Source organism: Gossypium arboreum, chromosome 12, assembly GCF_025698485.1.
Source record: "Gossypium arboreum isolate Shixiya-1 chromosome 12, ASM2569848v2, whole genome shotgun sequence".
NCBI classification, from domain to species: domain Eukaryota; kingdom Viridiplantae; phylum Streptophyta; class Magnoliopsida; order Malvales; family Malvaceae; genus Gossypium; species Gossypium arboreum.
The window spans coordinates 36,819,615-36,832,477 of record NC_069081.1 but is presented as its reverse complement, the minus strand read 5'-3'; the positions used below and the strand labels follow the sequence as shown (position 1 = coordinate 36,832,477).

General features: G+C 33.0%; 1 protein-coding gene and 1 long non-coding RNA gene across 5 annotated transcripts; one reads left to right on the top strand and one right to left on the bottom strand.

The window, feature by feature from the left end:
- Nucleotides 1-5,850: 5,850 nt before the first annotated feature.
- Nucleotides 5,851-11,156, bottom strand: LOC108477348 (uncharacterized). 4 transcript variants are annotated; one of them, XR_008275606.1, is made up of 7 exons: nucleotides 10,933-11,156; nucleotides 9,946-10,059; nucleotides 8,781-8,851; nucleotides 7,487-7,998; nucleotides 6,638-6,743; nucleotides 6,186-6,307; nucleotides 5,851-6,103 (listed from the first exon to the last, which is right to left on the bottom strand). XR_008275606.1 is itself a non-coding variant. In XM_053022563.1 (7 exons), the coding sequence occupies exons 3-6, from the start codon at nucleotides 9,970-9,972 to the stop codon at nucleotides 6,716-6,718; spliced, it is 372 nt and encodes a 123-aa protein (XP_052878523.1). In that variant the 5' UTR covers nucleotides 9,973-10,059; nucleotides 10,933-10,961; nucleotides 11,031-11,121; the 3' UTR covers nucleotides 5,851-6,103; nucleotides 6,638-6,715. The 4 variants fall into 4 exon arrangements, 2 of the variants coding, with proteins under 2 accessions (XP_052878523.1, XP_052878522.1); XM_053022563.1 differs by lacking the exons at nucleotides 6,186-6,307; nucleotides 8,781-8,851 and having other exon boundaries at nucleotides 7,487-7,529; nucleotides 7,725-7,998; nucleotides 10,933-10,961; nucleotides 11,031-11,121; XR_008275605.1 differs by lacking the exon at nucleotides 6,186-6,307.
- On the top strand, nucleotides 6,039-7,649 carry LOC128285173 (uncharacterized). The gene is made up of 2 exons (XR_008275607.1): nucleotides 6,039-6,315; nucleotides 7,292-7,649. It is a non-coding gene; the product is annotated as an uncharacterized LOC128285173 (long non-coding RNA).
- Nucleotides 11,157-12,863: the final 1,707 nt, after the last annotated feature.

The window sequence follows — 12,863 nt, the reverse complement described above, 5'->3', positions numbered from 1 at the left end:
ATGAACATTAAGTTGTTAAATGAATGAAGTTTTTAATCAATTTTGAATGATGCTATGATAGTTATTAAATTAAAATTTTGTTAATAATATAAATATTAGTATATGAATGTGAAATATTGGTGTTGGTTGTTTTGGTTTGAATTTGCGGAGGTTTAGGTAAAATAAGCGAAATGTCATTGAAATTTTTATAAAAAAATTTGGAATACTCGAACAAGTCCCGTTCTACTTTTAATACGTGTTTGAACTTCGAGAGTACAAGATAGGGACTTAATTATTATATTATACTATGAAAGTTATATTAATTGTAAATTATTCGTAAGTTGTCTGATATGTCCAGTAATGCCTCATAACCTCGTTCCGGTAACGGTTTGGGGTTAAGGGGTGTTACACATTGCACTTTGGCTCGTGACAGCTGCACCCAATCATCTTCTTTCTTCCCCTACATGTCCACATTGTGTAGCTCCTTCAGGTTTCGCAGTAACAGCGAGATTCGTTGCCTCCACTTGAACTGTAGCAACATTTGGTCCAATTTGTACATTTCTACTGTCGTGTATACTACTAATGACACCTTGGCCTCCCACATCTTCCGATTGGCCAACACTTTCGGAAGGATGCAAGATATGATATCAGTGTTGGCGTACGACATCCATTCAAACTGAAAAGCAAAATTATAAATATGTTTATGTACGAATTTTTTTTTACGAATCATTGCATAATTAATATAGGTTCAAAAGAATAAGTAACTAACCTCGTTTCCGAGCATTGGTCTAACAACGCCTAAAATCTTCCAACTCCTCGGGTAGTCCCATGTAACTCGACCCATGGTTCCACCTGTACAAGCGATATGTTAGTCAAAACGTATAATAAATAAAAAAAATTATTGTACAAACTACGTATTTATTAATAAATGATGTTTACCACATCAACAACGAGAAAATGTATTGGTCGGTCACTTTGGGATATAGAAACAGTAGTCACCACCAGGCCTATGACTGCAGTAGGAGAAGACAACCACTGATCGACATTATATTCGATATTGTGGCCCGACACATCTTCTAGTATAACGTAGACAAAATGGACGATCCCAAATTTAGTTTTCTGCATTCATTGAAGTCCGTTAGATGTAGTAGCCACCTTATGTACACCAAATTTTGAGATTTTTTAGGCATTAAGATGTCCCCGATTAACCTCATAATGGATGCTCGGACGTATTGTTCTATGACCTCCCCCATTCGATTTTTAGGGAGCTTGTTGAAATTATTTTCCAACCAGTTGATTGATATTCGACCACCTTAAAACTTGTTCAGAACCTTTCCCAACAGTGCTCTGCAGAGGTCCACTTTGTAACAGCCCGATTTAGGGCCAAAACAGAACAGTGGTTTTGAAACCAAGAATCCGAGAATTTATTATTTTGATTAAGTTTTAGTGTTTATATTATGATTGCATAATCGTGTGAGAATTTCGTTGCGAAATTTTATCGATTGGGTGTTTAATTTGACGTTTAGGACTAAATTGAAATAGGTGAAAAATGTGTGTGTTCTAGTTCATAAAGTACTTGATTGAAATGGGGGTTTTAATTAGAGGTCCTTAAATGGTAATTAGACCATTATACTTTATATGGACAAAAATTTGGACATGGATGGAATTTTTAGAAAGTTTAGTAGCAAGGGCATTTTAGTCATTTGCATAATAAATGAAATAAAATGGGAAAAATAACACAAAAATGTGTTCATCCTCATTTAACTTGGCCGAAACTTGCATGTTCTCCATAGCTAGGGTTTGTTTCAAGCTTTCAAGCTCAATAGTAAGTGCATTCAAGCCCCGTTTTTAATGTTCTTTACATTTTTGAAATCCTCGTAGCTCGGTTTACCTATTTCTACCATTATTTTGAGTTAGGGTTTATGTTTAAAAAATTACCCATGAATGATATGCATGTATTTTGATGTTTGATGGTAGAATATGAATTTTTAGGTTAGGAGAACGATCTTTTCTCAGCGATTTTTAGCGAAAACGAGCAAAACGGTATAATCGGTAAAAATACCTAATGCTCATAAGTACATGTTAGAGTGAGAATTTGATGTTTTTATGGAAGAGAAAAATGTTCAGCATCTCATAAAACATAAGAATAAGGGCTGAAATTAAATTTCCGAGCCTAGGGGCAAAATCATAATTTTGTAAAAGTTAGGGGGAAAAAATGTGATTTTTTTATTGAAATAAACAGTATGAGTGTTAAATGAGCTAAATGTGTTGTTATAGATCAAGAAAGGCATGGAATTGACCTCGAACGAGGGAAGGAAAATGTTTTGGACTAAATTGCAAAATTTTCATATTTTGCTCCGAGGTAAGTTTGTATGTAAATAATACATTAACTTCATTTACATTTTTGTATTTCAGCCTATTTTATATATTTTAGTTGATTTTGAATCATAAACCGACTATTGGAAGAATGGAAATAAGTAATAGTGAGAGAAATCCCGGTTGAACTTTCGGAAAGATTGAATAATATAGATGAAATGTAGCTAGGTCACATGTATGGTGCTAAGTGCACATCATGTGTACAAGAGAGCTACGAGACACTATGTAGTAGCTAGGTCGCATGTGTGATTCCAAGTGAAGGACACCATGTAGACAAGAGAGCTACGAGATAAATTGGCTAGGTCACATGGGTGGTACTAAGTGTTCACCATGTGTACAAGAGAGCCGAATTATATGAAATATGATGGTGGAGCTGTGTGCTGAAACCACTAAGTATTGAGGATTGATCCGAATTGTTCAACGGGATGATTTTATAGTGACATTGTAATCATGAACCTACACTTGTGATGTATGAAATGTGGTGAAAGTGAATTGTGATATGTAGGCTAAATGCGGTAAATACAAAGAAAGTGTGAAAGAGTGAATTAGCAATAATACTGTTTTGGACGGTTGCAGTGACGTGAATTTGAAAAATCACCAAAACTACTAGGAATTTAATTAGAGACTGAATGAGATATGAATTTAAAGCTTAATGGGTCTATTTTCATGTAAAAGAAACAGAGCGAGTAAAGGAACTCTATAATTTGAGATATTTATAATTGTGTGTGACTTGCTCAGAATGACTACGTGATCCCCTGTTCTTACTTTGAAAAATAATTAAAAATTGTACAAAACTAATTAAGAAATATAATTTATATGTATAGATTCCTTATTAAGTGTAGTTTTAAATGAAACAGATTTCATGGCTATTTAAATTGTGTACTGGGAGAAATTCAATTTGTAGTGAACAAAGGTCAGATCAGTCGAGCTGTATAACAGGGGAAACTTCAACTAATAAACTGTACTAATTGACTGGACCAAAAATTCTAGAAAAAAATTAGTAAAAATTAATATGAGTCTAGTTTCAGGGAAATTTTATGGAATTGAATTTTGAGTTTTGTAACTCGAGTTATGATTTATTTAGTGAGTATGACGCAGTAGAGACAGCTTGACCAAAGTGGAGTAAATGGTGAAATTAAAAGTAGATACCCTTGAGTTATTGTGTAAACATATTACATTCTTATTCATTATTTACATACTTGCTTACTAAGCTATAAGCTTACCCTCTTTTCTCTCTTTTGTCTTATAGTGTCGTCCAACTTGCACAGGAGTCAAGGATCGTTGAAGATATGCCTGCACTATCAATATTTTTGGGTATTTGAACTAAACATTTTGAATTATGGCATGTATAGTAGACTTAGTTATTTTCTTACGTGTCATAATTGTCTAGGTTTTAAAATATTAAGTATAGTATTTGACCGATTATTTTGTACGAATCCTTTGAAATTGGCTAATATTATTAAAGGCATATGTTATAATGATTCATGATCTAATTGTATGCCATATTTTTTTTGTTTTGGTTTTATTTAATGGTATGTATTATGATTCGGTAATACCTCGTACCCTATTTGGGCGACGGATACGGGTAAGGGGTGTTACACACTTTACCCGGAACGATCGCTAATCCCGTGATGATTAGCCTATCCACTGGTAGACTGAGTTGGAGTGTTACGTCCTTGAGTGTGATTGTACATTCATCGCATGAAAGGTGGAAAATGTGTGTTTTGGGCCTTCATCTTTCTGCCAACGCACTAATTAGTGTAAGATCGAGTTTGTAGCCCTCAGTTATGCAATACACATGTAAGAATCCAACCTCTTGCAAGTGGCCACGAATTTCAGGGATCGCAGGTTTTCTCATATTATGAATGAAGCCCTCCAAAACACGATCATCCGCCTATTTATACAATAAAAAATTTAAATTACAATTTTTTTTTAAATTTAACATAATTAAAAATAACAAAATTTAAAATTTTGTTTTACTATTATATCTTGGGCAACGAAAATATGCTTGTCGTTGAAGCGGATTAGAGAGACAGTCATTCGTGAGAAATTGATTTGAAACGAGATTATTAAAAATATATATTTTTAAATGAAAATATCAAAAATTGTAAAACGAGAGAGTTGAGAGAAGGATGTGAATGAAAAAAAATAAAATTTGGTTGCGTATTTATAGGGTAAATTTTTTTACCATTGGGGGGTTTTAATTTTTTTACTGTTGGTGCAGCAACATTTTAAAAACCATTGCTTTCTACCGTTGGGGCAAGCGCATCCAGCTGGACGCATTTTTCTTTTCTCTCTCCTAAAATCAGTTTATTTTCCTAAATAAAAAATGGCCCAAAAGCCTAATTAAAAAAAAATCTACATTCAAGCCTAATTAAGCCCTATCACCCTCCCTTAAACAAAAAAATAAAGTCAATTTTTTTTCCATTCTCATCTTCACCTGTAAAACAGAGTTTGGGAATCGAGAAACTCCAGCGATGCAAAGTCGAGTCAATGTATCCCCCACCACCGCCGGCCAAATAATTCGAAACATGGTCTTGGAACTGAAAATCATTGACAAATCAACCATTGTCATCGATGGTAGCACCATGCAAAGATTTAGTAAGATTTAGTAAACCCATTCTTTCACGCCTTTTTTTTTCCTTTACAGATATTTTTTATAAAAACCAACAAAAAAGATCCACTTTCGGTGCCACCTGACATGTCGACGACACCATTAAAAAGTATTTTTTTTAAACTTGAAATACTCATATTTCTTGCGGGTATTTTTAAAAAATATATATAGGTGGCGGCACAAAAAAAATTGGTTTTTTTTTTAAATAACTTGTAATGATCGCTGAATGGTTAGAGGAAAATTTTGGGGTGCTGGCTAACACGTCAACGACATCAACTGTATATTGTTCATTTTACCTATTTTCTTAAATAATTTGTAGTGTGCCTATTTTAAAAATTAATTTTTTCCCCACATTACCAGGGTAAAAAAGCCTTTCATTTCGGTTCATAATTGCAATTATTCCAATTAAATTGATTTATATTTTCCTATTGGTTTTTAAATTTTTTTTGTTTCCAAAAAAGAAAACTTTTTAATTCCACTTTAAATATGATACTATGCATTAATCATAATATACATGCCAAAATCAATATAAAACTAATCGTTGTTACTCAAAATTGATCAGAAATTAGATACAAAAGAGAGATTCCGTGCCTGAGAAAATGTTGCGTTGTGTAAAATGTTTGTTGTGTCCAAAACCAAGTTCATCGGTGCCCTTTGATAGTGACTAACAGCCATCCTCAACCACTAACATCTTAAATTTTAAACTAGTGTATTTTTGTAAGCAAGCATGTTTTATTTTTAATTTCTTTTATAAAATAAAAGATTTTAAAAGTTAGTTTATCATGATCAGATGAACTCATGAATATGTCTATGAATAAAGCTTTTAATTATTTGTGGATAGGTTGAATTATATGTTGATTTAGATTTATGAACAAATTCAATTAATTCGAATCACCATTTTTTCTTAAAAAGAAAAACCTCAACGAACACAAACCCAACAAAAAAAAGCTCAGGAAATAAAAACTATTGTGGCTTCATTTTCAGTGCCCACTAGAAACACGTTAATCATATTTACAGAGGAAAGCTAACATAAAGCAGCAGTTGTTAAAGAAAAACATGATAAGAGGACATGATTGAACCCATCAATTGTTTGTGAGCGTCAGATAAATCAAAATCAATGTCCCCACACTTGACCTGAACACAAGAAGATGATAGGATAAGTCAATTATTTGAAAGATAAGAACATAAAAAGTTGGACCTCCGTTACTCTGATTACCATGTCAGTACTAAGAAACATTATGATTGCTTCCCAACCAACGTCCATTAATATCATCCACCCAATCAAGAAGATGAGTACACATTCATTCATTCAGAAGACGCATCTTTGTTTGCTCAAATCTGTCATGGTAAGTTGCTAGCTAAGTTATTTGCTTGAGCTCAATGCTAGGTTTCTTAGGGTTTTACTCAAGAATTTTTAAAGTCGGATCGAAATAATAATTTTTAAAGTAGACTGACTAAACAAAATCCTCCAAGCTATCATTATATTTTAGATTCCCATCTCTTCTTGCATCAATGCTTTCTATTTTTATTAATTACTATATTTTTGTAGGCATAACCTTACTACTTATCACAGAAATATTTCGTCTCACTAAATGAAACTACCAATTAATGAAAACAATTGTAGTCTGAAAGTAAATAGTTAAATTTGCTAAAATTTGTAGAGCTTACAAGATTGAGAAAAGCAGGACCATTTTCCTTGAGTCAAATGACGCGGCTCGTTTATACCTCCATCTGGTCGTAGGTGCATCATAAACCCTCTCGGTTGATGATTTGTCTGTCAAAATATAACTCAATTGAAGTCATAAAACCAAATCTGCATGGCCTGAGTAAGGCGTAGCCGATGGAAATAATAAGAATTAAACAGGTACAAAAATAATGCAGAGAATAGATATTAGACAAGTCCGAAAACAAGTATAAAAATCACATATAAAGATGAAGTTCACTGATCTGGAACAGTAATATAACAGAGTTAAAACTTCAAAGACTTGATGTCCAAGTAACAATCATGGACCTATTCTCATTTGTCACTTCACTGAAATTATACATGTCAAATGAAGTTATTTTGTCAACTTAAAATCTTCTTGAGGGTGAATGTTTAAGCTTGGGGCAGGCGCCACAAGAGGATTAAGATTTTTTCCAACTCGAATATTTTTGTTAGTTATTACAAATCTCATTCAATTTGTTAAAAATGCAAGTTTAGATCTCGAAACACCACATCAAATGATATACACAAAACATTATAAACCCGAAGCACTTTATAACAGTTCAGATACTAGCAGAATATTCTGTTCATTCAAATGTTCTCTTGTTTCTTGTTTAAAGTAAGCAGCCAGCCATAGCTATGACAAAGAATGCAACCATGGCCAAATCATCGAAGTGGTAAATAAATCCACAGAATTTGGGAGGCATATGGAAATTATTGTTATCTATAATATGTAATGGGATATTCTGATAAACCTTTCAGAGTAAGTTTAGTGCAATTAGCCCATTAAAACTCAAAGCTGAGTTAACACTCACCTACAGATAAGCTTGCTTGCCTCTGCAACACCTTCTGCAAATGCTGTAAAACATTGAGATCTAACATTAGAGTCAAGAGTGAAGAAGAAACAATGTACCAATAACTCAAGGAAGGAAAATCAGCAACACTTGATAATTAAATAAACAATTCTCATTTCCGACACTGTACGTATGATCTACATTTTACTAAATAGGCCTGATTTATACAGATAGGAGATCAACCATACTGTCACTACACCTTCACTTTTCAAATTTCCAACAGTTTTATCACTGGATTTAAATATGTCAGGAGTCTCTTTCTCGATGTTTATATCCAGAAAGCAAGATGAATAAGCGTCTTCTCTGTCCACTTTCAAATCAATGCAGTTCTGGAAACTCAATTGCGCATCCAAACACATCTGGTTTTTAGATGAAAAGGGAACTTCTAGGAGGCTCAAAAACGTTAACCGTGTACAGTTTAGACTCATGTTTCCTGCCTCAGGCAACACAGAAAAGCTATAGGCATCCGAGACCTGCACAAAGAAATGGTTAATAAATAGGAGACAACTCAATTAATTTCCAGATTCTCATTTTGAAGGAATTTATTTACAAGAAAGAGGATAAAGTTAGAACTATCTTTCAAACAGAGATTAAGAGAGAGCAAAAATTAGACTAACAAAAATGGAAGCCACAAAGGAAATTACAAGACAATAAAAAGTTCTCAAAGCATTAAATCTAATGGGACGTGACAGAATTTGATGTAACACCTGGACCGTCCTGAGGTCATCTCAATGGGTCAGCGGTTGTGTACTTTGAGTTCCATGTTAAGTAAATTTTCACTTCTAGAAATGAACACATCTACTTGAAAGAAAATGGAGAAGGATTTCAAGAGACCATGCTGACCTGATTCTTAGGGAGATCAGCATTACCTCAAAAGGGTCAAATTGCAGGATTTTAAAAGACTAATTTAGCTTCTTTAACTTTTACAGAAGAATCAGGTAGCAAATTTACTAAACAATACCATTCTATATTTGGAAAACAAGTTTTAAGCATGTATTTGAAGATATAAACATGTAACATTTCTATTATGCCAGTGGCTTTAGAGCAAATCTAGTATTGAATTACGGCCTTAATTTACATTAACAACATTGCAAGTTGCTATAAAGAAAAGATATGATTGGTTAAATGCATCTCAGATTAATCAATTGAGCAAATGATTTTTTTTTAAAACCCCACTAAGATAAAGATGATTGAATGATTGGATCAGATTTACAGGGGAGGAGAAAAGGACTGGAGCAGATGACAAAAAACTTACATGTGAAGTGTTTAAGCTGCTTTTTTCTCTTACTGGAAATGAAGTCTCCTCAATTAGGATAGGCAAGACATCTGAAATTAACGCATTAAACATGCTTACTAAAAAATGTGTTTATCAAAGTAAAGACATTGATTAATACTCGTGTTACTCAAACTTGGGTGTGAATGTTGGATAGGGGCATGAAATGCGTCCAATTGTGAAGTATAGGACTTGGATTCACATAGGAAAATTATGGATCTTGGGGGTTTATATGGACCTAGGCTCTCCAACTACAATAGATAGCTTTTGGGGGGTTGTTCTCCAAAGATCCATATCAATTGGTATCAAAGCCACCATCATGTCTCTCAGTTGCAACCATGTGGCACAACTAGCGACATCGGAATTGCATCGCCTGAGGCTAGATGGTAGTGCAAAACCAGACTTCATAACACGGATGGTGATGTCAACATTGCAGCGTTTGCTCAGGACCAGAAAAAATTAACTAACGCAAAGTTAACTCATGACCCAAATGGTGACGCTGGAATTGCAATGATCACCTAGGGTTAGTTTAAGCTAGTGCAAAGTCAACGTGCATTGGCATCAAGATTACACGGCAATTGATTTGTCTCCAACTGCAAGGTATGCAACTTGGATTTCACTGTAGGTGGGTATATGGACCTAGGCTCTTCAACCTCAATAGCTAGCTTTTGGAATGTGGTTATCCTAATGTTCATTTCAGGTTGCCTCCAACGTGGCAATGCTAAAACCTTTTCATGTATTTGGGGATTTGGAGAGCCCTATCTTCATATCCATGTCCGAATATATGTTGGACATGAGTGTTTAACACAGATGCTTCAAGAATAAAACATGAAGAGTTGAAGAAACATAGAAACGCGTTCTATCACATGCTTCATTGTTGGAGGTTTATATGGACCTAGGCTCTTCAACCTCAATAGCTAGCTTTTGGAGTGTGGTTCTCCAAATGTTCATTTCAGGTTGCCTATAACATGGCAATGTTAAAGTTTTTTTCATGTATTTGGGGATCCCTTGAGAGCCCTATCTTCACATACATGTCTGGATATGTGTTGGATATGAGTGTTTAAATTAACACAGATGCTTAAAGAAAAAAAAAATGAGAAGTTGGAGAAACATAGAATAGTACTTTTTCTGATGTGAATATCCTTACCAAGAGAACAATGCTGGTTGGTCTCATCAAAGCTTGGCTTAATCAATTCAAAGCATGAAATGTCGATAGGTAAATTGGTGCTTCCATCCACTATCCCTGATAGAATGGTTTTTCCTGCAATTAATCATGATTTAAAATAAAGCATAGCAATATAATCTTTGATGGAATCATAGGGAAGCACACACAGACTATATACCGATATTGAAAACAATTATTCTTATCCATTTTTTTCCCTCTTAGGTTCTTTTAATCACTGAAAGAACGAACTAGTGACAAGTTAAATGTGAGAGCGATATGATCTAGATTTTTTTTTCTAGGTCAACGCTGATTTTCTAACTATCTACAGATTCATACCGCTGACATTTTACCATTAAATTTAGTGGAAAAAGAAAATAAAATTTACTTAATTGTAGAAATGAAGAATATATATATAAATAAAAGGTTTGAAATAAGAACTAGGCAATGGAAGAAAGTCTTAAGTCATAAACAGAACTTGAAATAGGAACCAGGCAATGCAAGAAAGTCTAATTCATCACTGTCATATAAATATTTAATTAAAAAAAAAAGCAATTCTATTTGGTCAAGAAACTGAAGAAAATGCAAGAAACTAGAAGTAAAAATGCCTTTCTCATTCTACATTTTCACAGCAACCAAACAGGAAACCAAATATTTTTAAAAAAATGAAATGGAACGTAGATTAGATCATAATGGCCATGGAATTTCAGCTAATCATATTCTAAATAAGAGAGAAAAAGAGAAGAGACAAAAATGAAATGCAATTCCTGTGCTTCCCAATAAAAGGAAAAGTATGCAAGAAAATTTGAAGTTTAAAATACTAAATTTGCTCTCATTTAAAAAAAAAAAGTCGACACATAATCCAAAATTAGAAGTTTTATTTCCCAAACCAGCTCCCTTTCATCACAGAAAAAGATAAGAATCAAATGCTACACATTAAAAAAAACAAAAAAGGAAGAAGCAAAAACTCACCTCCACGATCGTTTTAGCGGCCATTGCACCTAAGAGGGAGCGAAATTATTGAGAAATATTTCAAAAAATAAAAGAGAAAATGAACGTTAAAAGAGTACATGGGAAGGGAGGAGAAAGGATGCTCGCCATTTGGCAGATAAAAAGGCTCCTGATTACGATGACAACAAAAATCTTCTCTTCTGTTCTTTTACTTTTTTATTTTGACGTAATTGCCTCTTCCTATTTTTACTGATATCCTAATTAGTCTTTTCCTTTTTAACTATTTAGTCCTTGCATTATACTCGGTTTTTTTTTTTTTGATATCTAAACATTTTTTTCTTAAGTTTTAGACTTAAACTTTGTTCCATTATCCATTTTGGCACCTAAAAGTCCACGTCATTAATGACATGGAATGTTGACCATGATATGGTTGTTAGAACTGTAAAAATAAGGTCTGATATAAAACTTTATTAATCAGGATCTATCATGTCAAATCATTCAGAATAAATCAATAACAAAACTAGATGTGGAAGTGTACCTAAATCTATCGCTTTCTTGAAATTTTCAAATATTATGGTTTTGATCTTTTAAATTAGCACACAAGTAATTTAATGAAGGTGATCCTCTCTTTTCTAAGGATGAGATGTTAGAAAAGTTACATATATGTAATTTGAGGACCATAACTCTAATATATAACTTTTGCACATTAACCATAATTTTTATTCAGCCCATCATCAATTAGAAATTAGTTACTAGAGTATCTACACATATTTGACTTATACATTATTTAATAACTAAAACCTAATAAACCTTAACCAAATTAAATCATTTTAGTTTGAGCTAATATTTTATGATAGTAAATAATAACATGTAATTATACTTATTATATATGTGATGGTCATATTTTTCCAACAATCTCCCACTTGGACCACATATATATATTGATTAACTTATAATTTCATGTCATTATATAAGCTTATGAGCTCAAAACCTTCTATCATATCCAAAATGTATTCCAAACAATCTTATCCATTAATTATGTTAACATAGAACCAAGGCAACTTTTATTACATATATCGTAACTAAATCCATCCCTAATCATGTATATTAACATAACCAAATGACATAGATCAAGTATGGATATGTAGCATGAAAATTACGTACAATGTGAACCAAACATGCCTATTTCCAACTAGTCCTCCTTAACCTTAATGAGATCAAATTTTACTAAAATCAGAGTGTGAATAAAATAAATAAACTTTATTTCTATAGAAAATATCCTTAATATCCATAAATTGAAATAAATAAAAAATAACTAAAAATGTGTCTATAACAAAAAAAATTTAAAATTACAAACTCCCACTAAAATTGAATATTCTGGAATAACATTATACCCATATGAGTAGTGTGCTCTTATAAAACCTTGGGTGTAGTCCTTTAGTAAGCAAGTCTGCAATCATGAAGTTTGTCTTAATATGCTTTATAGGCACCTAACCACTCTTAACTTTTACTTTAACAACCAAGAACTTAAGTTTATGTGCTTTGACTTTGATGTGCTCCTATTGTTATTGGAATAAAAGACTACCATTATTGTCACAATTTGTACCTTAGTGACAAAATTTTGCATCAATATTCCATCAAATTCAGAGTTTGTATACTTGATTATCTCTAACTTATCCGACCTCCAATATGTGAGCATATAATGTTTTTCTCTAAAGATACCTCATAACCCTCTTGGCTGCTATCCAATAGTCCATACCAGAGTTGCTTAAATGTCTGTCTAACATCCCTATAATGTACGCAATATTTAGACGTGTGCATACTTGAGAATACATTAGATTTTCAACAGTTGATGCATAGGGAATCTTTTGTATTTTCTATATTTCAAGGTTGCTTTTAGGGCATTGAGTAAGATTAAATTTGTCTCCTTTAGCAACAGGGGTGTTACTTGG